The sequence below is a fragment of the Cydia pomonella genome, chromosome 7 (genome assembly GCF_033807575.1).
Source record: "Cydia pomonella isolate Wapato2018A chromosome 7, ilCydPomo1, whole genome shotgun sequence".
NCBI classification, from domain to species: domain Eukaryota; kingdom Metazoa; phylum Arthropoda; class Insecta; order Lepidoptera; family Tortricidae; genus Cydia; species Cydia pomonella.
In genome coordinates, this window is record NC_084709.1 from 15,207,240 (window position 1) to 15,234,988 (window position 27,749).

Consider the following 27,749-nt stretch of genomic DNA (forward strand, 5'->3'; position numbering starts at 1 on the left):
TGAGTGTTTCAAATGCTTGTCGATTAAAGGAGAGGTAAGCGTTTAGGCGGACCAGTGTTATTATGGCTAAATGTGTAACCTTTATACGTAATCCAAGAGCGCATTTTATATATACATCAAAGCGTTGACTTGTCCACGCTCGGTAAGCAAAAAGAAGAACATCCCTACACTTGAATTGTAGTAGGGTTTAATTAGCTGTCCCTACTCATTTGTAGCGCTTCACAAATTTAGCAAGCAAACTTCTTTATAAGGTAACGGTTCTATGACTTTTTTCGTAGTTGTAGTCCTGCACACAATACGACAAGTCCAAGTCAACATGTGGTCCCAGGTTAGCTCGTTGTGCATAATTAACAAACTCGTCACAAAGTATCTATTGCTATCCTCAATCAGATCAGTTACTATACCAATTTGTAATAGTATAGAAATGTAGTTAAGTGTTACTAACGATTTCAATCGCGTGATATAAATAAATAGATGGAATAAATTAACTCCACACATCCTAAAACAATAACAAAATACCGATGTGTGTTTTATCATAATTAAAACGTAAATATCAAGCTACGAATATACCCGGCCTGTAACACGAGCAAATAATTAAATATATTGTACTTTTATTCAACCGCTTACTTTTAAAAATCTTCTTTAGATTTTTCTTTTTCATATGTAAATAGTATTTTCATTTAACGCCATCATGCCTATCATAAGTGTAATTGACGTCGCTTGTTACGCTACAAACAACGAATTTTGCAATACATTGTGTCATCGAACAACGTTTAAAGTGTTCTAAGAACAAAAAAACATGTTTTTTTTTATAAAAGCCGCTGGCCATATGTTGTTCAGTTTGAGCAATACAGCTTATAGTTTAAATTTTCACTCCTGTCACTCTGATGGTCACACCCGGCTATAGTTACCTAGGTACTTTAAAAAGTCTTAGGCAAAAAGTGCAAAATAGCCTATACTTACTGTGCAATTAATTTGAAACATAGAATTTGAAATATTTCAATGCCTCTTTATGCTCTTTGAAAAATATGCAATTACATACTTTTCACAGAGCCGTATGATACCTTTTACTTACCAATGGGGCATTACCCATTTTCGTAAACAGATTCGTTGCAATTTCACACAATTTGACAGTGTCGGCTGTCTCTGATATTGTCATTGTCACTGTCAATGTCGCTGTGTTTCGTGACGTGGCAGAGCTAATTATTCCAGTAGTAAGGTGACATTCGGATGTCAATTGCAGCTGCATTACTGTTGCGAATGCGAACATTACATTCCTAGGTAAAATTAGCAATATTCGTTGCCGCAATAGTACCGCGATTACAACGTCCTCACTCATTTTAGCAAACAAATGGACAGTGATAGAGCTTGCCTCAATGCCGCGGCAGTAATGCAGCTACAGTTGACATCCAAATATTACCTTAAGACCCAAATTAGATTTAATAAAATTGGTTGTTCCTAAACTTGCTAATGGCCCGCATCATAAATGTACTAAGACGTTTTGGTTGCCCTTACTTACCCCTTATTTAATGAATGTGCAATACTAATTCCAGATTGTAGCCCTCTCCCTGCTCGCCGCGGCACACGCGCACCCGGTCGCCGTATCCCACACATCCCGCGTGGACCATCTCGGTCACCATGTCGGCCATCTCGGCCACGTGGGACTGCTCGGCCACGCCGGCCATCTCGGCCATCTTGGCGGCTGGGGAGGCTGGAGCGGCCACTTAGGCGCTTGGGGAGGTCACCACCTTGGCATCGCTCATGGACACCACGGAGGTTGGGACCATGGCCATCACGTAAGATGTACTCTTTAACCTCAATAGAAATAGGTTTACAAGTTACAAATGGCACCTAAAAATTTGTCGTACTTTCATATGTTATAAATTCAAATGAACCGACCATTTTCAAAAAATAAATAAATTTTATAAAATTTTCATCACACTTGCTCGAAAAAGATCTTATTTCATGCAGGTGTACTGAAGGACAAAGAAATTGATCCCGCGGGAGTTATGGATTGTGAAAAAAACCTATAGCTCACGAGTGAGTTATAGCTTTTTTTTTAACTACTGTATGTCACTAATTCATAAGATTCAGAAGATGAGTTTTACTTTAAAAATACTGACGATTATAAATTATTTTTTGTGTATGTTTATATGGTATTTTATACAATTGTGATATAATAAACAACTTTTCATTCGAGTACCGTGTTAAGAAAGGTACGAAATTGGAAAGCTTGATTAAACCACTATTTTATACAATACTTTATGAGTGAGAGAGTAAAAAAAATATATTTTTAATACAAACCTAAATAAGTAATTAATGGAATTTGGTATCTCAGTGGACAAATGTTTAGTCGCGCCCGTTTTGTCTTTTCTATAGGAGCGCGGTGGCACGTGATTGGTATTTTTTTTTATAGTTGATTACAGCGTATCGAAATGAATATTATAGTTGAGTTAGAAGCCCATTCATGAAAAGTACGCAATTATAGTCTGGTATACGAAATCTTAATGCAACCATTACAGTCGATGAGTAGAAAAATAAGATTTAGTTTTGACATATTAACAGTCCCAAGGTTTCCGCCCATATAACATGGGGAATTGGGAACTTACTTAGATTCGTTTCCATTTAGTTCCAGAACTTGTAAGAGTACAATATTTACCTTCATCGCAATTGTTTTAATATTGCATATTCTTTGTTTCAGGCATGGGCATACCCCAATTACAACTTCGCGTACTCCGTCTCAGACCCGCACACCGGTGACCACAAGTCTCAGCATGAGACCCGGCATGGGGACCTTGTGAAGGGCTCCTACTCGCTGGTGGAGCCCGATGGCAACCTGCGCTCCGTACACTACTCTGCTGATGACCACCGTGGGTAAGTTTAGCTGCCAGTTTTCACTTACAAACGCCATTACGGGACTAGCGGGAGCGTGGGGAAGTTAGCAACGACGCCGGAGCATTCCTCACACTTAGGCGTTTTTACGCTTATAACCAAAGTTAAAATTGTCGCCATAGCTTTGAACGTGTACGGGTGTGGCCATATTTTCGGTCGACTTTGACGAAACTGATACTCTTGAAACGCTCAAAAGAGGATGAGTGTCTAAGGTTTGTACTTGGACTTGGCCTAGCCAAGATGACAATCGTTGATAGAAAACGCCAATCGAAACTCAAATAATGTATGTAAATAGTCTCGTTACTTTTCGTAGCATCTGTCATCTCATCACGATATATTTTTCTCACGGCATCTTGGCTACACCTCTGGTAATTGGTGGCGATACGATGCGCTAAGTAAATTATATCAAATCCTATATCAAAAATACATTTATAACCGGAAGATGACTTACCGCTTTGGTCCGTGTCCAGATTTAGTCCTCGTGAATAAATTTCAAATTTCCATTTATTCTTAAGCGTGACGAAGCGGACATCGGGTTAATTTTATGTATTATCCATCGAGTTAATTTTTTCATATCATTTGTCAATTTTTGTATTTATGTCATAATCTAGTCTCGGTGGCCAGGTATATAGTCACCTTCCGAGTTTATAGAAAAAAGGTTGATGCTGAAAGGGATTTTAGTGCAGGAGCGCCACCACCAGTAAACAACAAGGCATACAGATCATGTGATATCGTAACTTGTTGGTAACTACAACAGGCCATCATGTCCACAATATTACCTATCGTTTCTCACGTATTGCGGCGTCCTTCTTGTCATTTTTTTAGTTCAGGGAGGTGTAACAAGCTCATTAGATTATTGAAACATAAAGTATCAAGTTTTGGTATTAATATAAGCAGTATATCTCCTTGAAAAAACATACCGATTTAATATGCCTTCCTGCTTCGAAACAGAAAAAGGTGCCTAGATTCAATGTACAGATGTTTACAGGCCTGCTATAATTGTACAATACTAAATTCATGTTTATAATTCCAGATTCAATGCTCATGTTCATCACACGACGGCCCATCATCATTTGCATCATCATCATTAGACTCAGCAACCTACCGAAACCTGCCTCGACCAGAACCTTGGCTCTTATTTATTCTTGTGAGGATGGCACTTCTCTCGGTGCCAAAATTACTACAAATCGTGAAACTGTCTCTGCATTTTTCCTCACATTTGGAACGCCAGCGCTGACGATTAAAAGCATTTTTATTATGATCTGCATTGTTTTATTTCATTACATTTCATGCAGCGACTTAAGGCAACATTATTTTTTATTAACACTATTTGATAGTGTACAATGATACGAGTATACATAATATCTACCATATGTAGTGAGTTATCCTCAACAGGTTAAGTATTCGTATGACAGTAGGGGATATTGGGGCTAAAATTGCCGAGGGTAAGATGTTTCGATGATAATAGGAACGCAAGTAAACAACGGAGCGATTTGTATGATATTTGTCGCGAAAGGTTAGAATACTATGTCATTGCAGGAGCCAATTTAGTTGTTTCCATTCTACTAGAATAGTATACGGAAAAAAAATACGGCACAACTTACCCCATGGAATTATATATTTTTATGTTCATTTTATTTTATCAACTGTCAATAGTAGACAAAAAATAATCACGTATTTCGCTGATTTGTAAAACAGCCTTTTAGCGTGTGAGAACGTTTTGACGGTTAAGTTAGAATTCGAATTGACGGAACATAATTTGCAAATAAGCTAGGTAATTTTTTCCGTTCCGACCGATCTCATAAAATATGTTGTAGTAAGAAAACTGTTGACCGTGTGCCGCGAGAACTCATTTGGCAGGCATTAAGAGCGCAAAACATCCCAGAACATTATATAGAGATTATACAGGACTTGTATCAGAATATAACGACCCGAGTCGTAAGCCCTGCAGGCGTCACGGGTGACTTCGAAGTTAAAGTTGGTGTGCACCAAGGCTCGGCACTAAGCCCCCTTCTGTTCAACATAGTCATGGACTATTTAACTAGGGATTTACAGAAACCCGCACCATGGACACTGACTGATTTATAAACAAGCCGTACGACCAGCAGCGTTTATTATATGGATCGGAATGCTGGGGTTTAAGGAAAGCGGACGAGCAAAAACTTCACACCACCGAGATGAAGATGCTACGCTGGGCGGGCGGCGTCACCAGACTTGACAGAGTACGAAACACCTATGTTCGAGGAACATTTAAGGTCGCATTATCGACAAATTGACGGAAGGCCGCCTACGCTGGTTTGGGCACGTCATGAGACTTGATGAAATGAAAGCCACATGACGAGAGCTGTATTGAACATAAAAGAGGAAGGCCGAGGCCGAGTACGACCCCACACAACTTGGAGCAGCACTGTTAATAAAGACATGGAAGCAGCAGGCATAGACAAAAGTATGACAGCAGACCGCATAAAGTGGCGTAATGGTATAATGAGGGCCGACCCCAAGTAGAGATGGGAATAATAATGACCAGGGAGAAGAAGAAGAAGAGTAAGAAAACTGTTTAATAATAAACAAAACAATATCACTTTTCAGAAACGCATATACCCAATCATTCCTTAATATCACACTGTTTTCATACCTCAATTTTGTATTAAAAAAAATAGTAACTTCTAGCCCCGTCCTCCCCTGCTTAGATACCTGTGCGATAGACCAACAGCAAAGTCCTATCCTGTCCCATTTCAAAAAGGATACTGGACCCAATTTTCTGCATTGGAATATATGATCATACTTTACGGGTTTTAGTTAGGTATTATGGAACTTAAAATCTCTGATGGATCTTAACTCAATACCTTTCACGAATGAAAAGCCTGCATCTAAACCTACTTATATTAGTTTTGTAATCAATCGTCTACTTTCAATGGAAACAAAACATGAAATACGTGAATATTACTTTGAAGGTTCCGTAACACTTTCATTTCATACCTCATATCACTACATCTTATAAAACAGATTTTCATGCAGTTTTCACCCATTAATAGAGTGATTCTTGAGGAAGGTTAAGGTATATAATTTGTTAACCTGTGCGAAGCCGGGGCAGGTCGCTAGTACCTTTAATTCGAATATATTTGTTGCCTAATGCACTTTGACTAGCAAAAATACATCATTCTGACATTGCTCCGTTACATAACCGATCGCAAAACGAAGTCAAATAGAGCCTTTGAAAATTAGTACTTCAATATGTTTTAGACTTTAGTTGAAAGTTAGACGTATATCTTCATAAAATTGGTAATAGGTGTACTAAATCAATAATGTTACATGCAGAATAATAACCAGGGCTTACAATCAGTAAAATCAACAAAAAAAAAGATTTGGCCATTTTTAATCTCTGAATTTATTTTAACTAAATGATGCTCAATCTTAAAAATGTATCTTAAATTGTTCGTTAAAATACGGCCCGTTAAGTCCCATTCAGCTAAATATAGTCAGCTAAATAAATGCTCGTTGCTATTACATATTTACAACGACTTCAACATGACACTTCAACAATAAATACTAACTTACCTAGTAGCTACATAATTGTTTACCGATTTGGGTTCTACACTGTACCATCAGCCGTAAAAGTGCATGGCGACTTTATCAATGAATTCATTCATAATTGCTATATATGCAAAAATATCAGCGAAAATATTATCTAAGCAATATATGCAGGGGTGCCTAATAGATTTGCTGACCATACACAGTACACACGTTCACATTGGCATTCGCTATTAAGTCGTACATAGTTGTCTCCGGCTCTAGTAATTATAATTCTCCTCCGGGGCTTGTAGACCAGATACATGGTTAACACTGAAGCCCACATTACAGTTGGCACTGTTACTGGGCCCGTATCGTGGACTGGTTGGCGCGCTCCTCTCGGGCAGGTACTGTTGGCTATCGAGGTAGTCTCTGCTAGCCAGGGCTCGGCTGCGGGATTCTGGCATACGAGGGTGCTGCAGCTTGGTCTGCTGGTGTGGCTCATCACGACGCACAACGGCATTAAATCTAGAATTAAAATTGAGTGGATACATTGTTGACAGTTAAATATTTAAATTATTATAACTTACTAGCGTATAATTACCTATTATTGACAGTGGAGGTTTGTTCTAGGAACACTTTTATACAAGTTCAAAAATATTCCTAGTTTGAAGAGTTTTGCATATCACACCTAGTAGTTTGGGGATGTAGTAATTTGTAGGAGTAGCACTATGTCCCACGCACTCCCTCCTCCTAACATCCAATGTCTCTTAGCCGAGTTGCGTGTTACCTCGTGTGTTCTACTACTCACCCGTGGACCGCGTCCGCGGTGTACTCGACGGAGTGTAGCGAGCTATCGGACTCATATCATACCTCCTAATTGTCCTACCTATTGTCCCCTTCGCGCCGTTTTCAGTGGCTCCTGTTGCCCTTAGTTCTATTACTCCGTTCCGTTCCTTCCGTTCTGTTGCAGTCCATAGACTGCATTCGCGGTGTACTCGACGGTGCATAGCGCGCCATCAGGCTCATACAGGGAGTACGCACTGCGCATTTCGACGCCCTCACGCCGTTTTCAGTGGCTGCTTTGGGGGCAAAAGGAGCCACTTAGTTCGACTCACCCATGGACTGCATCTGCGGTGTATTCAACGGTGCGTAGCGCGCCATCGGGCTCATACAAAGAGTACGCGCCGCGCACTTTGTCACCCTCGCGCCGCTCCCAGTGGCTCTTTCTGTCGCCCGTTTGGTGATCTGACACCTCATACTTATACTCGTATTTTGGCTAAAACAAAAAATTGCCTATAAGTATACACTTATTTTACAGTGTATGTCAGTGACACTTATTAGTTCACTAGGAATTTTACGCACTTACTTGAGTTCTGCTGTACTGGTCTAAAGAAGATACAGCTGAAAAAAAGTGCATATTAAAAACAATTTCAAAAAAAATTACATGCATATTATTGTACTGATTACATTGTAGCATCTTCCGGAACCAAAATAATGAAAGGAGGGTGGGCTAATTGGCCTATTTGAACAATAAGGCCAAGCGATATATCACCGGATAGGTTATTCTAAGTTGTGAAACTTTTATTATGTCAGGTTTGAGAGTAACTTTGTGTGAAAAAAGGTATCGCCGTAAAAAGTACTGTGAGTTGAGACGTGACTATATACTTATATATTTTTTTACTATACTAAGTTCCTGTGTCGCAGACCATGAAGGTTTTGCTATTTGTCGATGACTTTGAGTCCCAATATTTTAGTTATTTAATCGTTTTCTAATATTTTTTTTGTGTCATACATTTTTTTTTCAAAGATAGTTTTGTCCAGTCTCGCCATACAAAAAATGGAGTAAGTATATAAAAAAACCTTTCCGATGGTATGTCGCTTATTCTTGTTGGTTCATAGGTATGTAGTGTCCATGCAAATCTGCCCATCCTACTTTATACAAAATAATATAAAAGTACTTAAATATATAGAAAACACCCGTGACTCAGGGACAAATATCTGTACTCATCACACAAACAAATGCCCTTACCGGGATTTGAACCCAGGACCATCGGCTTCATAGGTAGGGTCACTACCCGCTAGGCCAGATCGGTCGGATTTTTAAGATTATAATTATGCATTTCACGTACAAACTACTAGCATTATACAAGTACGTATGAAATTATAATTACGGGTGGTAGTGGCAGGCAGCGCCGGCTGCGCCTGGTGAAACACGATGCTCTGCGAGGACGTGGCGTGTTGCAGCATGGCCACAGACGATCCCTTGATGAACAGCCACCCGTTCAATAGGATCACCACCTGTGTATCAGACGAATTACTTACGGTATCTTGCTGCACATGCTGGGAAATCTCTGCCAGCGACCACCCATCTGCATTTATAGGTACCCTATAACACCTCAAACCATTGGAAAACCAGTTTAAATTTTATAAGCTAAGATTATCCATTGGCTTCTAATAGCTCTTACGAGAGATGGGATATACTCGTATTTTTTCGTATAATATTTAAAGAATTATCAAAATTGCAACTAAATCGTTTGGATATAAGTATAATTAGAATAAAAAACGGGTTTTCAAGTAAGACACTGCAAACTATGACAGCGTGTTTCGACAAAATAGTCCCGTGACAACGTATCTGACATGATTTTTTAATTCCAACAATCCATATTGATAATGATACGAGCCTTTAACCAGACGATATTCATGTTCCACTTATTACGAACGTTTGCGCCCGTAACGTAAACTGTTCTATTGAAGGGACTCATCTTATAGAGCCCTCGTTTTATAGGGACATCTCATCAGATAAGTGAAACAATGTGATGTCGGCGGATGTATATGCCCCGACAAAGGTCCTGTTGTCAATTAAAATTGTTGATGTTACTGTATGCAAACCTTCGACTAGATAAATGAGGTACTAAAAATTCTTACAACGGTCTCTATTCATGTTGGTCCATTATATGTTCATTAGGAACGTCAATCTTTTATGTTGATGCATATTTTAGTCCGTCAAAGTACAGAGAGCAGAAAACTACAATGTCTAATTAATATTCAGGCATGTTATAAAATGTTTCCAGTCTATTTACTTAATTGTTATCGAGGATCTGATTTGTGCATTTGATAATTATTAGGAAGGTGTTAACTGTACGGGTCATTAGGTAGTTTAATATTATGTACATACATTTTAGGACTTGTGACATAAAAACCTACACCTATTGCGTGACGGTTGCCTCTGTTTTGATTTACAAAATGTTAGTGCTATGGAGGAATTCGACTCGAGAAATTATCCAAAATTTGAGACGACTACAATATAATAGCCATAAATATGTATACCCAATCGACTACTTCGACTTTTGTAAGTAGCGATGTCACGACCAAACTGTGTATTCAATTCCATGAATCGCCATTATAGCTACGTCACCTTCCGTTACTTTCTCGAGTCGAATTGGGCCTAGTTATTTATAAATGCGGTTTCTCTGCTGTGCTGTGTTTAATAAGCAAAGAAGTAACGAACATAATCTTAAAAAATATGTAATATGCGATTTGGTATAATAGTGACAGTAGCGGCAAATAATCTATCATGTATTTTCTGTTACTTACATTTGCATTTTTTTTATTTCTCAGAAACGGCTTAAGAGATTTCGATGATATTTACAATATAGAAGCGTATGAAAAGGACAATTTGATCAAACTAGGGCTTATTTATAAAATAATTCGTTTGCCTGAGTTTTAGCAGCAGCCCGGTGGGTATTCAATTATTGAGTAATGATGCGATGACATTTTTAATCCTAAGGCTTACAAGGGCGAAAAATCGTTAGAAGATTTAATTGTTAGTAATATTCGCTTCTGAGTGATTTTAAATAACAAGTTCAATATTTATACCACCATACCTATACATTCATTGTGTATGTGAGGTCCCCAATCCGCATTGGGCTAACGTGGTGGCCCACGTGCCATATGCAGTCGGATGAAAGTACTCGTATTCATAGTGATGATGATACAATAATTGCTTACATGATATAAAGTCTAATTTCACGAATTTTCGAATGAGTGCCTTTAACGAACAAATTTTTCAATTGCGGCCTATTCAATTGGGGATTTGAGGCAGTCTTTAATGTGTCAAAGCATAAATTATACAAAGAGAACACCAAGCAAATAAACAGAAAGACATATAATTTATTATATTAAATGAGCAGACAGAAATTTTTGTGGTAAATAAAGTTGACAAAATGAAATATCGACATGTATGTTATCAATGTTGACCCTACCTTTCGCTATAGATAATTTGAACATTGTATAAGAAGATAGTTACCGCGAAATACACAACACGTTCGATATCTTCTTTAATATATTGGTAGTTTTCTATTCTTTTGCCACTGTATACTACTACTACTATACTAGTTTATGTTTTTATTTTTTAGTCATTTATATATGTAATAAAGAAATTATATATCAATGTGTAATTGAATTGAATTCTTGAAATTTCTCGGTAATTTGTAGCAATTAGAAGTTACATCTTTTAATTGTTGAACTATGTCTGACTTATCGATAACAGATTTATCGATATTAAATTTTTTCAAACACTCGTTTTTGCCACAAAAACTTCTATATCTGTAAATGAGAAATATTGATTTCATTAGAAAATAACATTGTTGAGGTCAAAAGTGTCAAAACCTAGAAAAGAAAAGCTGAGAGAATATTTTTGTATTTGTTTAGTATTGAACATAAAAAGCTTTTCATGGTGGCTATTGAGTTTTTTTTTTCAATTTTTACCAATGGTAGCTCGCAAAAAATCAAGTACCCAGTTACCTGTAAAATATTCTAGTAAAAAATCACAATAAGAAAATCTAATTCACTTGGTCACTTAGCTTTGGTATGATATAATATATGTATATTCTCTTTGCTACTGGGAATTTTATTTTTACCAGCTTTTCTCAGTGGTAACAGATGAAAAATAATCCCTTCTGTAGCAAAATTAGGAGAAATAACCCGCGAGGATTTTTTTTTTTTATAGGACATTATTACACAAATTGACTAAATCCCACAGTAAGCTCAATAAGGCTTGTGTTGAGGGTACTTAGGCAACGATATATATATAATATATAAATATTTATAAATACTTAAATACATAGAAAACACCCATGACTCAGGAACAAATATCCATGCTCATCACACAAATACATGCCCTTACCGGGATTTGAACCCGGGACCATCAGCTTCGTAGGCAGGGTCGCTACCCACTAGGCCAAACCGGTCGTCAGGAGGATTGTATATCGCGCGCAGAATTATGTAAATCTGTGTTTTGAACAATACCCATTTTTGGTTCCTAGATTCCTAGGAGATACATACTCGTACTATCTGTATCTGTAAGGCTACCACCAGTTTGACACTGACATATTTTCTAACGTGTGCATGACTAACCTACTTTTTTATCATATAGGAGGCAAACGAGCAGACGGGTCCCCTGATGCTAAGCGATTGCCGCCGCCCATGGATACCCGCAACACCAGAGGGATTGTTAGTGCGTTGCCGGCAATTAAGATGGGAGTACGCTCTTTTCTTGAAGGTCGTATTGGTCCGGAAATACTGCAGGCGACAGTTCATTTCACAGTTTAGGTGTGCGAGGCAAGAAGTTTCTAGAGAAACGCACTGTTCGTTTCTGCAGAAACTTCCTGCCCAGTGACCAATTCGAGTCGCTCTTCGTTGGATGCGGTACTAGGGTACCCCTGCCCATAGATGAGAACAGTATTCCATATGTGGGCGAACCTGCGCCTATATCGCTTGTACTCGCAAACTCGCATATTAGTTCGAGCGAGATGTATAGAAAGTAAGTTAAGCAGACGTTAGCGAATATGTATGTCAGTTTGACACTGCTAAGGGGCAGGCAGCCGTGGTAAGGCTACTGTATGTACATCATACGTAAAATAATACCTACGTGACTACAGCTACATCTGTACGATTCCTACGGAACGCTGGCGCTTGTTGGCGTAGCATATAAGTACTTTCGAATGTATTCGCACCAACAGCATTCCATACGTCGATATCCACCATTCTAAGAAGTAAGAACGTACGCTGCTAGAGGGCGTCGTTAGCAATATACAAGGTAATATTTAAAAGCCTCGTTTTATATATTTAAAAAGTCGTTTAATAACCATAATGTATATAGATATGTCAGTGAGAAAAGTGACGTTTCTTTAAAAAACGTCACTTTGGTAACTGGCATATCCAATACATATCGTATCTTTAGGGAATTTTTCTTCTTAATTTATCTTAAAGTTCGAATCGGGGCGAAGGTACTACTTATTAAATACTATATGTTCCTATCAATTTAAGACATGTTATCACTCGCGCCGTACATTTGGTGATTTATTAGCTTTACGTATATTTTTATTTGTTATCGCTTTTTACTGATTTTAGGCAAAAATTTAGTTATTCTAGAAGATAAAAAAAAATGAAAAAAAAAAACGGTTTATTTCTATTTACCTACTTCCGGGTAGAATGTTTGTAAGATTCCTACATCTAATATTATCTGTAACTACTTGGATTTCACGGGCCTATTAATCCCGGTCTTTTGATAGGCTTGCGTGTGGATATAGATCCAACACGTAGAGGCCCCTTGGAGAGCTTTAATGTCATGTAGAACGCCTCCTGGAACCCGTTCACGGGCCCAACAATAGACACCCATGAACAGGTCGCAGCAACTACATTATTAGTGATATATAAAAAAGGCTGTCATAATTTAATGTTTTGCGCAATAGCCAATCGTCCTTCTAACTCCCATAAAATCAGTGCTGTTATATATGTAGCAACTCCAAGGTTTTTACTCAAATAAATAACATCGTACCTACCAGCAAATTCAGAAGAGTACTCGTTTGATTTCTTGCTTATCTCATTAATTTATATGGAGCAAAACTAACATTAATTTACATTTGGCGAGGTTGGTTTTAGGCACATTTATTTTGTTTGTAACATCCGCTGATGCAACTATTACGAACACGGGCATTTACAAATTGCCAAAGACGATTTCAATTCGGTCAATCAGTCATTTTTCATTCAGTTTTAAAATATGATATTTTGAATCAATCACTCTGGGATCATCATGAAGTATTTATAAATGTTCGTGTAGGTTCGATAGCCAAATGGTATTTTGATTTCCTAAAAATAATATCCCTATTATGCAATGAAAAAATATTTACAATTTAACTGATTTCGCCCCAAAAACGCAACCGCAATTCTTGTCACGTCATAATAGCACTGCAGTAACAAAGAAACGTCAGATGTGCAGAGCGAGCTTTTCACCGTTGTTACAAAAACACTTGTTTCTGTTCTGCTACAGTCATGTCACTTACGAGAAAAAATGGTGGTCGGCGTTTTCGGTCACGGGACACACAGATAATAAAACTACGATTTAATTTTAAAAACAAAACTAAATCACGTGTTTGAACAAAATAATATTAAATTCGTATTTCTTATGGTAAATACAAACAACATACTTTCATAATTTAATCATTAACAGTTAATCTACAGTAGCTTTATTAATCATTAGAAAATATGACGCTAAAAATTTAAAAGTTACATTGATCACTTTAACGACTAATTGTCACAAACTTTTTAGAGAGCTCATAAAAGCGAGCGAAATGTCATAAAACAAATATTAAGTCATTATTAAAGCAAGTTCGTATTAAAAAAATTGGATTACTCCTGCTGGTCAATTACTGTCAACCGCGAGGTATAGAGTAAAAAAACAGGAATAACATTTAATTTACCGGATAATTCCTTAAAAACTACCCACCCAAATTGTATCACGCAAAAACTACTTAAAATTTCAATCGCGTCATACCATTAGTGTGGGCAATTTTTCATCCCGACTGACGAATATATGTTCCCGTATAAGCCCGCTTTTAGTGAAAATGCGTTTCCCCAAGTTAAAACTTTTTTTTAGTTGGTAGTAGTCCCTTGGTAATAACAATAACTAGTTTTCACTACTTAATTATTTAAATTTAAGTTTTGACTAGTGAAAACGCATTTTCACTTGTTAAAACTAGTTTTCATTTAAATAATTTTTAAACAAGTAGTCAAAACTAGTTTTACCAATGTACCTACTTTGCGAAAATTAGTTGTCTGAAAAAAACACAGTTAACGCTAGTTATCACAGAGGCTTTACGAAAGACTATGTTTTGTTGAAAATGTGTTTTCATTGAAGCGATATGGTAAACTAATTTTACTAGGTAAAGTGCATTTTTACATAAAACATGTTTTACGGTAACATTTATAGGCTGTTTATAGGGCATCGGGCATATTAATGGGCAGTTCAGGTAAAGTCCCAAGATAAGGAAGAGGGCCCCTGCATGAGGAAAATTTTAACTGGCTGAACTTTATTTGTTACACTGAAACCAAATTAAATTAAAACCTGTTTTCGTCGTACGTACTCGTATGTCGTTGCCGGGACAAGCCTTCATTGACTGTTTGTACGAGAAAATTATAGTATTAGATGTAGTAATTAGTTTATTAGAAACGCTTGTGGCCTAGCGGTAAGAGCGTGCGACTTGCAATCCGGAGGTCGCAGGTTCAAACCCCAGTTCCTACCAATGAGTTCTTCGGAACTTACGTACGAAATATCATTTGATAGTTACCAGTCGCTTTTCGGTGAAGGAAAACATCGTGAGGAAACCGGACTAATCCCAATAAGGCCTAGTTTACCCTTTGGGTTGGAAGGTCAGATGGCAATCGCTTTCGTAAAAACTAGTGCCTATGCCAATCCTCGGGATTAGTTGCCAAGCGGACCCCAGTCTCCCTTGAGCCGTGGTAATAAGCCGGGACAAACGCAAGGAAGATGTAATAATCAGTTTATTGTACAGACTACAGATTAAAATACTATTTACAGAAATTAATTCAATAACTGAAAAAGTGACATGTAAAAAAAAGGTTTGTATATTTACGGTTTATTTACACAACTCACCGACACTATTATTAGAATTGTTTGCCAGCGATCAGAGTAGCTAAGTAAGCAATTGGCGTCAAGTCGTGAACAAGATAATCCATCAAGCCACCGACATACGTGCTTACTTTTGCACAACATTGTCTTTCCAATTTTATCATATTTAACCTTTGCGGTAAGGAGTCTATTTGTCTTTGAAATTCGAATGTCACGACCGAAGTGTGTAGGAACGTTTTGTTGTAATGCGCTCTAAATTTGAATTTCATGAGATATCGAATTGAGTAACATAAGGGCGTGACTCCACACGATCAGAATCTGCATTGACCTTTGTTTTTGTCGCAACTATTCGCAAGGATGTGTCAATGAAAATGTGGTTAATAGGTAAGTGTGACTCATTCAATTTATTCTAATCCAATTGTTAACCTTGCGTAGGATAACTAATTGAAACGTTAAGTGATTTCAATTAGCTATTATCGTAAAGTTATTACATCTAAGTGCAGATTAAAAAGTTATGGAAAAATAATATTGATTGCACCAGTTTATGCAATTACATATTCTATAGCTATAATAAGTACTGACATTAAACGCCAAATCTTTCATAATTTTTAGCCTGGAGAATAACATCAACAATTTTAATATTTCGTGTTTGATTTACGAATGACTTAGAAATATTATTCTCGTTGTGATTATTTAATCAACAATTGGAGAAAAGGAACATCATACAAATATTTGAAAGCAAAGCTAATTTATTTATGGGACAACATAACATAATACGGTAAAAACTGAAATAAACGACCTAATAATTAAAACTAAACTATTAATATAAGATGCTCCCCAGGTCGCCTTCATGAATTATGTTGATGGGAAGACCACGTTACCTCTAGATGGCCAAATTTATTCTCTGGCCGAAGTAACTGCCCGTCCAAATGTATAAGTTGATACGATTAGATGTCTGAAAACGGCTTGGGGAGGAATTTAGTAAGTACCTGAAATAATATGTAGGCAACCAAATGTTTTATTATATATAAGTTAATTTATCCCAGTATCCAAAAGGGTGGAAAACCGGGTTAAAAGTTGAAACGGGAATATTAAAGGATAAGAAAAGAGATCGGCAGTTTAACGGCTTCTACATAAACGAAGTCGCGGGCAGAGGCTTATTTACGTTACGCAGATCTCATTCGCCGATCAGTTGCTCAATATCCATCAGTCGGTGGCACGTCCGATCCACGTTCCAGATACGGTTGTCCTCTCAAGCACACGCGTCTCGTGTGAAAACCAACCCTGATACTTGGCCATAAGATTGTCTAATAATCAAACTCAAGTATTTACGAATTCCATCATTCGATCCTTCTGTACCCCTAGTGTAAATTTGATCGACATCATAACGTGACGAACGCGTTTGCGTTAAGTCTCATTTTGTATAGGATTTTGAGTTTCCAAAACGTCCCGCTTGGCGCGCTCTTTCTAAATCCAATACAAAATGAGACTAAACGCAAACGCGTACGTCACGTTTCGAAATCGAATTTATTTACACTAGGGGTACTGATATCTTTAACGATTCGATCGGAGGCGTATTCAGATTTTTTAAATAATACCAAAATGATTATCAATCCCAGGGCGTCCGTCAGCGCCAGGAATGATTGATAATAATTTGTAGTCATATTTTTCAACTTTAAGATTTCAAAAGGAGGAGGTTCTCAATTCGGTTGTATGTTGTTTTAGTGTTAATGTACAATAAGTTTGTAACGATGCTTGTGCGGATTACATTTGTGTTTTGACGAAGTATGTGGCGGATTGCATTTGTATTTGCATGTAAGTATAAATTGATCAATAAAATTGATTTTGATTAAAATGTGGAAGGTATATAACACAATATTCACTTATCATTTATACATTTGTTACAACTTGTTAGATGTTTGAATTGCTCCTACACTGCTAAAAATGCACAGCACATAGTACAACAAAATATATGTTGTATAACAATTTTTTCATAACTTTACCACAAATTGTAACAAAAGTTAAGTGTTTTGTAACAAGTTTTCGCAAGTACTCAGTATGGGAGCGCTTATAACATCTAACATGTTTCATAATGTTATAAAACATTTTACAACAAAAGTTATAATATTAAAAGTTATACAACGTTACATAACATGATAACAATGCGTAACTTTTGTTACAATTTACAACAAATGTTTCATGGCGTTATATATAACACTTTATAACACCAAATGGGACCACCTTTAATAATCCTGTTGTGATACCGAGATCCTTAGGTTACAAGGTCCAACAATAACAATTATGCGTCCTTCGTAACGCATATTTGTTATTGTTGCTAATATTGAGGTCTCAGTTTATCCTGGTTTATCCAAGCCAACGACTCGGTAAGTAATGGGAGTAGGCAACCTGCACTTACGTCTGCTAACTATCTGAACAATAAAATTGATAATGTAACCTCTAAATAATGGCAAATCTGATACAGATCAAATAGCTCTATTAAATTTAAATAGACTGACTTGCATTACTGATAAGGATAATTTGTGTGTCGTATGTATTTGTCTATTTAAGTAACACGTTTTGTTCACATTAGTAGGTATAGTTCGTGCCCGTACTTAATTAGTAGGACACGTGACAAGTACAAAACGGCATACTCATTTGCTGACTTAATTTTTGGTGTAGATAAATATGTCCTAAATGATATGATATGACTGAATATAATAATAAATTAAGAGAATAAAAAAATCAGTTGGGTTGAACAGAGACTAGTAGGTATACTAGGTAGTGAATAATGAAACCAGTCGACAAAAACATTTTTAAAGATAATGTTTGTTTTAAATACAGTGGGGAGATTCAATTCAAATATTTAAACGGTGATTAGCATAGGGCCTAAGAAGTATATGGAGATAAATTTTGCTTAGAAATACAATAAAAATATTAACCATACAAATTAATTCGGCCGGCAATGTAAAGTAACTTACGAGATACGAGCTTTTTATACTAGGTGATAAGAGATTTTTTTTAACACGTGTTGGCAGTTGCTATGAAAAGCTCGTATCACGTAATGTCATAATGTCTCGCTATGTTTACAGTATGTTACTGCTCAAACATGAACGGAACTGCTCATGAAGACCGGAATGGAACTCCCTACGACAAAGATTTTAAAAAGTCTTAAGGCTAACTATAATTGTTATGAGATGTACTATGGTTATAAATAATAGTACCTGGGCGACCGAGCTTTGCTCGGTTATAACTGTTTATTGTAATATGGTGGTGTATAGGTGATAAACTTAACTACATTTTTTTACTAAATAAAACTTGTCTAAAACAATAAAAATTAAAAAAATATATATATAAACTTGAACATACAAAAAAAACAAAAGTTAGGTTAGGTTTTTTAGGGCTCCGTAGTGAACTAGGAACCGTTATAGTTTTCCGCAGCTTTGCTGAAATTACACAAATCTATCATGGCGACATTTTTTAGGGTACCTTCCCTACAATTCTCTTGTGGGGTTTCGTTGGATAGGTCTTTCAAAACGAATAACGAATAGGGGTCCTGAATAATGAAGTGAATATTTTCGGAATTAATCGCTACAAAAGAAAAAACGAAAACTCTAACTTTTGAACCATGGCTTGTGAAAAATTGTGACAATAGAGACTTATAAATACATTCAATGAAAACTGTAGCGAACATGATCAGTTAAGCTGTTTTTGAGTTACATACATATATACATATAATCACGCCTATTTCCCGGAGGGGTAGGTAGAGACCACGGATTTCCACTTGCTACGATCCTGACATACCTCTTTCGCTTCCTTCACTTTCATAACACTCCTCATACACGCTCGTCGGTTTAGGGTGCTCTTGACCTAGCCCTTCTTCAGGATTTCCCCGATTTCATCAGAGAAAGTCTACCGAGGTCTACCCCTTCCAGCTCCCTCTTATACTTCTCCCTTATATACTCTTTGTTAACCTTCTTTGATTCTTTTTTTCAACGTGTCCAAACCATCTCAACATACCTTTCTCAATTTTTGTCACTACATCTTCGTTCAGTCTACACTTTTCCCTTATCACACTGTTCCTAATTTTATCTCGTAATTTCACACCACACACACTTCTCAACGCTCTCATTTTCACAGCATTCACTTGACTCTGATGCCTCTTCTGCCATACCCAACTTTCGTTACCATACATAAGTGTAGGCACCTTTATGCACAGCCAACCGTGCTTTTTGCGACACCTTCTGGCTGCTCATAAAAGTGTTGAGTGCCCCATTCACACGATTTCCAGCATTCACTCTCCTTTTAATGTCTTCATCATGTTTACCGTTTCTAGTGAACAAGGTTCCCAGATACACAAACTCTTTCACTTGTTCCACTCTTTTTTGACCAATCAAAATTTCACTTTCTTTCTCCCTTTTCAAATAACATTACTTTCGTCTTGCTCACATTTATTTTCATTCCTTTTCTTTCAAAAGACCTATGCATTCTAGTTACCATCTCCTGCAATTATTCACCCGATGACGCTAGCAATACCGGGTTATTTCCACTAGTTACCACCACAATTTGGTTAGCGTTCAATACTAATAAAAATAATATAAATATAGAGTGCTTTAATCAATAATTAATTAAAAGTCGAATTAATTATAAGTTTAATTATAAGTCGATTACTGTTTCAGTAAACTGATTGATTTGTTTGTTCGTTCGTATAATTGTGACGTTATTTATGAAGGAGTACTTTATTATCGATGGCTAAATTCCCACCTTTTACCAAGGCCCACCTTTTACCAAGGCCCACCTTTTACCAAGGCCCACCTTTTAGGCAAGGACCTAACACCCTTTTCGTAGCTAAACCACTCAGTGTGTTTTTGAGTTATCGCAAAAAACTTCCCTTCATAGTAAAAAGACGACCAACCACACGGCCCATACGTTAAACGTTATTACAACATTAAATGGGATTTTTAAGTTATTTGGCATTATTCATGTAGCTAAATAAAGTAAAATATAAGATAAAAATTGCCTATTTTACTCATTTACTTGCAAACTACAACCAACTACCAACCAACCAACCAACTATAACCAACTAACTATATGCAAACAATATAAATACTTCATGTTGGCTGTCTGAGTAATGCGTTGACTATTTGCAGTTTTAGACCCAAAAAGGAAAAATTTAAAAAATAAGAGACAATGCCAGTGATTTTTATACCGTAATTAACAAATAATTTTAAAATGACTTCAGTTTTCTAACATACGTATTTTTCCATAAACATTGCAATCTAAATGTTTTTCGCTATGGATTATCGAATTAATTATATCTAAATAAAGGAAAAATCATGGCCATAGCTACGTCTATTCATACTATAGCTACTAATAGCTCCCGTTTAGCCTGTTGTGACTTTGTGACAGAAAAGTAACTACGGAGCCCTAGACTGAACACCGCATGCGCGTGCTGCTTTATTTCTTAAAGTTACGTTAAGTAGAAAAAAAGACGTACATTTATGACGTATTAAAAAAAAAACTACTTACTAGATCTCGTTCAAACCAATTTTCGGTGGAAGTTTGCATGGTAATGTATATCATATATTTTTTTTAAGATTTTTCATTCTGTTATTTTAGAAGTTACAGGGGGGGGGGACACATTTTTTCACTTTGGAAGTGTCTCTCGCGCAAACTATTCAGTTTAGAAAAAAATGATATTAGGAACCTAAATACGTATGGGTTTGATGAAAAAAAAAATTATTTTTTATTTTTATGACGTAATAAAAAAACTACTTTCTAGATCTCGTTCAAACCAATTTTCGGTGGAAGTTTGCATGGTAATGTATATCATATATTTTTTTTAGATTTTTCATTCTGTTATTTTAGAAGTTACAGGGGGGGACACAATTTTTTTCACTTTGGAAGTGTCTCTCGCGCAAACTATTCAGTTTAGAAAAAAATGATATTAGAAACCTGAATATCATTTTTGAAGACCTATCAATAGATACCCCACACGTATGGATTTGATGAAACATTTTTTTTTTTAATTTTATGAAGTATTAAAAAAAACTACTTACTAGATCTCGTTCAAACCAATTTTCGGTGGTAGTTTGCATGGCAATGTATATCATATATTTTTTTTAGATTTTTCATTCTGTTATTTTAGAAGTTACGGGGGGGGGGACACATTTTACCACTTTGGAAGTGTCTCTCGCGCAAACTATTCAGTTTAGAAAAAAATGATATTAGAAACCTCAATATCATTTTTAAAGACCTATCCATAGATACCCCACACGGGTTTGATGAAAAAAGATTTTTTGAGTTTCAGTTCTAAGTATGGGGAGCCCCCAAAATTTATTGTTTCTTTTTTCTATTTTTGTGTAAAAATCCTAATGCGGTTCATAGAATACATCTACTTACCAAGTTTGAACAATATAGCTTTTATAGTTTCGGAAAAAAGTGGCGGTGACATAATCGGACAGACAGACGGACATGACGAATCTATAAGGGTTCCGTTTTTTGCCATTTGGCTACGGAACCCTAATTACATACATATTTAGTTAAATATTAATTCAGCTTATATTTGGCGCATTCACAAAGTGCAAGTCAATGTCAATAATTATATCCGGCAACTATTCGGTATTCGGCCCATTCGTCCATTATGCCGAATATGCGGTATTCGGCCGAATGTTGCCCACTATTCGACCGAATACCTAATATCTGTTGCACCTACCTAAAAATAAATATTACCTACACAATAAAAATAACCGTAAACCACTATATTTAACTTTAACATGTTTTCTTGGAAAGTTGTTAAAACGAAGACCCTGTTTTTGATAACAATTTTTTTATCATGCACTATATAGTTCCGAGCAACAAATATTAAATCTTAGCAATACGTGCTTTATTGGCGAACCGTTTTGTGACCGTGACTCAAAATCTTCGCATGTTATGCCGAATATTCGATGCTTCGACCGAGAGAGGGGCCGAATATTCGGTATTCGGCAAAAACCACTATTCGTGGCATCTCTAATTATATCTGCCTAAATGGTGCAAAATGACATGTGCGTATATTCTAAAGAACCCACAATTCGGACACTCATTAATATGTCCTGTACTCTGACATTTGAATGAAGTATAACAAATGACCTACACCATGTATGGTACACCTAGTGTCCTTTATCCAGAAAAGGACAAGTGTCTATGCATATGCAACCATTCAAACACTTGCATTGTCGTTCCGTTCTAATTTTAATATATTAGGTAAGTAGGAACCTACCTACATTAAATAGTTTTACCCAGACATGTAGTGTGGCAATTTAGTGCGATATGATGTGTGAACACAGTGGAGTTATGTGATAGGTGATAGAGGGATTTTTTAAAGGTTAACCAACCTTATGAACACCTAACTGTTACAGACAACCAAAGAAATGTTCATGTTTTACGTGACCGAATGCAAATTCTCTATATTACATATGATTATAAGTTATGTCACGATGCACGTGGACTGCAAATTTCTCGAACTGGAACGTTTGAGCTTTTCAATTTCGAATAGGCGTAGACTAGGAAGTCAGCAGCTTGCGACAGTGCTGGATTAATCGCTAATCATGGGTGTTGGTCCAATGAGCTGGTTGCATGTTGATAAACTTACAAGATAACCACTGGACAGTTTACAAAAGCATGTGTACATTTATATTAAGTTTACAGCGCCTAATGGTCAGCGCAGAGCGTGAAATGAGGCATTTGACTGGAATGAAGCTGGCCATGCTTGAGTATTAACGATAATTAATTTACGCTTATTTATTAGGAACGCGTGGTTCATAAGCTATGATCAGCATTCTTCGTCAAATAATACATTCTAAATGAATTTTATTCATTTAATACCTAACCTAACGATTCATTTCATATTTAAATAAGATTCCTAAGCCTATTCTAAATATATCTTCGCTGTTTATGATTTATTATTAGGTATTTATGGAAATCAGCGCACTCCACGCTCTGTATACCAATGTAATTCTTGGAGAATACTCAGAAATAAACACTACATTAACTAAATACTTATACTTACGTATATGTATATAATTAATTGCTTGGTAAGAGAACAAAATATGTTAAAACGGGTCGGGTGGGGAGTAAATAGCATAAAATTGTAATAAGATGAAACAGGTACTTATTTTTCATCTAGATCTAGATAATTTAAGTGGCTAGACTTAGATACATGCTCTCAAGTTCATATTGAAGAAGTGTGTCAGTACAGAAAAGCTTCAATGCGCTTATGGATTAAACACCTTACAAGGGCTCATTACTCAGCTAATACCAACTAGCACTTACTTAGACTTACATTCATTATGTAATCAGGACTCTATGCTGTCAGAAGTAGGTACTTAAAGTACTTTAATACTTTCAATTCTGTGTAATCGCGACCGCGAAAAAATCAAAACGGGCTGGTGAGGTCAATATTCCGAGCGGATTGAAAGGTTTCCTCCTTTTAATTAATTTGATGGCTCCGACCTCGCCGAACACAATAAATTGTCCCAATCGCTACCTCGTGTGAACCTCGCACCAAATTACGTAAAGCCGTTAATGGTTTTTTCTTAAGAGTACCTTAGAAAACTCGATAATTGGAACACATCTATTAACAATCAGGTTTGTATAGCTCGTGGGCTACACTCGTATGTCGCACAATTAGAAGCCCGGTGGCGAATCTATATTACGGTGACCGGGCCTTATCTCCTAATCAGAGAATTGCGAATTTTATTACTGTCTCTGCAACACTTAGATAGCGAGCCTCATAATTAACAGCTCAGTGCTGACAGTTGCCGGTCTCATGCAGGTATAAAATACGATATAATGCACTTAATACCTATATGTTATGTAAGTACTCTTAGCTACGGCCAGCACCATAAGATTGAATAATAAACCGTACTAAATGAGGTGGTCAGAAAGTTACAGAAAGTGATACTGCGTTTAAATGCCATAAATATAGCTGTATTTATAAGTGAAAATGTCACTGCCAAAAATTACAATTCGACCTGTTGCCTTTTGGCTATCAAAATGACAAAAAATGATAAATCGCGATGACGTTTTTCGTAGCTACGACAATAAGTTTTAAATTGCATAATAAGTTTTTTGAAAAAAAAGCACTGCAGTTTGTCCTCGAAATATAATTTAGTAACGGGGCGTGTCAAGCGCTTTTGGTGGTCCACAATGTCCATAATAATCATTGTAACTGCGGCCGGCAAAACATCCCACTTTGTCGCTTGCAATAAAGACGCCTTGTCAGGTATTTCGTATAAAGGTACAAGCAAATCTCGTCCTTATGGCAAGCGACAATGTGGGACGTTTTGCCGGCCGCGGTCACATATTATGTACATATAAACATTTGGAATCCGCACGGCTGCCAGTGCTCTTAGCTCAATTTAAAACGGTAGATTATATCCTAGGGATAAAGCATATTTAGATTTATTATATTATTCCTTAATTTTGTATTTCACAGAGCAAATATTTCAACCCTAATCAAACCTGAAGTTTCAACATAATCAAACCTAAAAAACGCAAAGCATTATTCAAGAATTTCAAACATACAAGCACACATAAGTAAAAAGTTAATTATGTGTATAAAACGTATAAAGCAAACTCAATGCGATTCGATTACTTATTTGAAGGCTGCTATTAAATAAGTTTTATCCGTAACCTACGAAATTCCTGTCCTTACATTTGGTAATATCCGCTTCTCTGCTCCAATTCAATTAACACATACGCGCCAACGCCATTTGAATGGTTTTAGCCATTCAAACGGCGGCCCAGCTAATGTGTTCCGTGTCCTTCCACGAGCAACGAGCATGCGTGGGGTGTCGTAATTTACATGTAAGCTGTAAAGAGCTTAGGGGCTTGCAGCCTTGTGCAAGGCGCCGCCAAACCTATTTTAAACGACGTAAATTGCCGACTGGAACATGTGCGTTCGGCTGTTAGCAAACTGTCTCACTATAACAAGATAGATTTTCACAATCCTTACAAAGCTTTCAGTTGCGCAACTAGTTTTCATGCAAACATGGTAATCTTAAATAAATGAATGAAAAGAACAATTAGTCGACGCGATTAATCTCGTTTTTTCCCCTAATTAGTTTGAACTTGACGTGGGAATACATAGCCCCAAGCCCTTAACAGATTAATTGATAACCTTTTATCTCGAGTGAGCGCTAATGAATTGTGTGCCGACTGTCATATAGAGCGACCTCCGATCTCACTGCAGATGAAGTAACTGATACCTATGCAGCAACAGTGATTACCGGATTATATTCGTAGGTACATTCATTCATTATGAAATAAAAGAAAATTTTATATACTCGTAATAACAGTAATTCCCCTGGAAAAATGGGCTTTATTATTCCCATTTAAAATTATGTAAATAAATATGAAAGATTAAAAGACAGCCTCAAAAAATCCGGTTTGATATTAGGCCATTTCTTTGCCCGTCTCCTTCATAAATTAGTCTTAAAATAAACGTTTAAAAACTTTGCGGCTTCTAATTTCAGAAAGTGAAAAGTTGCGAGTGGCTCTTAAAACACTCATCGGTTTCATGCCACTCTACACACCTACCCCTTGAAATAAAATCATACCATTAGACCTATCATATACAATATAAGTAGCAGTCCCGCATATTTGTTCTCATGTTCCTTATTCTACGATTAGTAATTTATGTAATTTCGTACCTATTTCAATTAAATTCAATCAGGTCGCGTGTGGATTGGTGTAAGACCTTACTTCTCAATTTTAACATTTCTAGCAATTAAACTCCTATGATAGAATAATTGAAAGGTGTATATCACCGATGATTCATACTCGTATACTGTAAGCATAGGCCTGATCTGATCCATTCTGAAACTACTGCTCCTACCAACTCGTTCACTGATTGACCTAAACTGCATTGCACAATGGACAACTTGCATCTGAAATTTACATGCAGTACCTATATAGTGTGGACCTAAACCTAGTCATGAAATACTGAACAAGAGATATATAATGATTAGTTACCCAAAATGACACTTTAAAAATCGGCCAAGACCATGTCGGGCCATGCTCAGTGTAGGGTTTCGCAGTTACCATACTGTCAAAATGGGCCAAACAGAGGCTATTAGTAAGTATCATGTACCTCTACATTACAATCATAAGGGAGTACCTTTGCAGCGCTTTGTACGTCTTTTTACTAAACGTTCAAAAACGACTGGACCAATCATGTTCGCGATTTTTTTCATATTTTCTGGACCCATTGTTCAAGAGTTAGAAGCTGGAGACACATAATTTTATTCTTTCGGAGCGATTATTTCCGATATTATTAACTTTTAAAAAAAAATTTTAGAGACCCTTATTCATTTTCAAAGACCTATCCAACGATACCCCACACTATTAGGTAAAAGCGAAAAAAATAAACATTTTGTATGGGACCCCCCATACAAAATGTTTTTTTAAAGTAATATTTTTTTATAGTTTTTATTTGTTGTAATGCATGATCTATCCATTCCAAATTGCAGCTTTCTAGCACTAAAGATCACGGAGCAAAGCCGAGGACGGACGGACGGAACATAGCGAAACTATAAGGGTTTCTAGGTGACTACGAAACCCTAAAATAATGAATCACTTTAAGAATATCTAGTAAAAAGTATTTTATCTTTTTAACAGCATGACACCTACTACATCAACTTAAGTGTAATGCAACCTGTAAAATAAGTAGGTTGGTGGTTATAATTAATATGTATACACAAATCTATCCGCATTAATGTCTAATCAAAGGGGATTAAGATAATGTGAGCGTATTAAATTCTCCGCACCCGTATTTGCAAACGTAATATAAAGACACAGCGAACTATAAATGTCGCACGCATTGCATACTACTCATATGTTCTTAAATAAGTAATAACCTAGTTTCCATATCCACGTTAAATGTAATTATTAGGTTTATTACATGCCGAATGCGCTCTGGCACGAATGATATAGGTATGCAAAGCAGTGCGCGTCGATACAGAAATAAGGCGAGGTTGTAGGACCAAGCCAAGCACGACTTTATTTGACCACCCTCATTGTAACACAAGTGTCTTTAAGATAAAAGTAGACCACCAGGCTTTTTGAAAAAGGTTAGGAATATATTTGAGTAAAATATTGCTCGTTGTTTGGGCCGATCAACTGCCGCTTGGGCCGATTTTAGGTCAATTTTTTTTATACTACGTCGGTGGCAAACAAGCATACGGCCCGCCTGATGGTAAGCAGTCTCCATAGCCTATGTACGCCTGCAACTCCAGAGGAGTTACATGCGCATTGCCGACCCTAAGCCCGCCCCCCCTCGTTAATAACAAAACCTCGTTAATAATTAGGAAACAGTCAGTCAGAATTATTATAACGTAAACTTAAAAAAAAAACGAATTATTTTTCAGAATGCCAG

At 36.6% G+C, this 27,749-nt stretch overlaps 2 protein-coding genes across 2 annotated transcripts; one reads left to right on the forward strand and one right to left on the reverse strand.

Annotated features, from left to right (window-relative positions):
* Positions 1 to 197: 197 nt before the first annotated feature.
* Positions 198 to 4,153, forward strand: LOC133519941 (adult-specific cuticular protein ACP-20-like). The gene is made up of 4 exons (XM_061854153.1): positions 198 to 328; positions 1,554 to 1,796; positions 2,702 to 2,874; positions 3,926 to 4,153. The coding sequence occupies exons 1-4, from the start codon at positions 263 to 265 to the stop codon at positions 3,981 to 3,983; spliced, it is 540 nt and encodes a 179-aa protein (XP_061710137.1). The 5' UTR covers positions 198 to 262; the 3' UTR covers positions 3,984 to 4,153.
* Positions 4,154 to 6,262: 2,109 nt separating this feature from the next.
* On the reverse strand, positions 6,263 to 9,178 carry LOC133519932 (larval cuticle protein A1A-like). The gene is made up of 5 exons (XM_061854142.1): positions 9,087 to 9,178; positions 8,577 to 8,703; positions 7,772 to 7,806; positions 7,521 to 7,681; positions 6,263 to 6,930 (listed from the first exon to the last, which is right to left on the reverse strand). The coding sequence occupies exons 1-5, from the start codon at positions 9,165 to 9,167 to the stop codon at positions 6,684 to 6,686; spliced, it is 651 nt and encodes a 216-aa protein (XP_061710126.1). The 5' UTR covers positions 9,168 to 9,178; the 3' UTR covers positions 6,263 to 6,683.
* Between the last annotated feature and the right edge of the window lie 18,571 nt (positions 9,179 to 27,749).

What these genes read in the sequence shown, in the direction of transcription:
- LOC133519932 (XM_061854142.1), bottom strand. Translation starts at nt 9,167, where the DNA reads ATGAGTCCCTTCAATAGAACAGTTTACGTTACGGGCGCAAACGTTCGT. An exon ending in ACCAGTACAGCAGAACTCAA is followed by an intron (nt 7,682 to 7,771) that starts GTAAGTGCGTAA and finishes TTTTTGTTTTAG; the next exon opens with CCAAAATACGAGTATAAGTA. An exon ending in ACCGCAGATGCAGTCCATGG is followed by an intron (nt 6,931 to 7,520) that starts GTGAGTCGAACT and finishes TTTTAATTCTAG; the next exon opens with ATTTAATGCCGTTGTGCGTC.
- LOC133519941 (XM_061854153.1), top strand. Translation starts at nt 263, where the DNA reads ATGACTTTTTTCGTAGTTGTAGTCCTGCACACAATACGACAAGTCCAA. An exon ending in AAGTCAACATGTGGTCCCAG is followed by an intron (nt 329 to 1,553) that starts GTTAGCTCGTTG and finishes TACTAATTCCAG; the next exon opens with ATTGTAGCCCTCTCCCTGCT. An exon ending in GTTGGGACCATGGCCATCAC is followed by an intron (nt 1,797 to 2,701) that starts GTAAGATGTACT and finishes TCTTTGTTTCAG; the next exon opens with GCATGGGCATACCCCAATTA.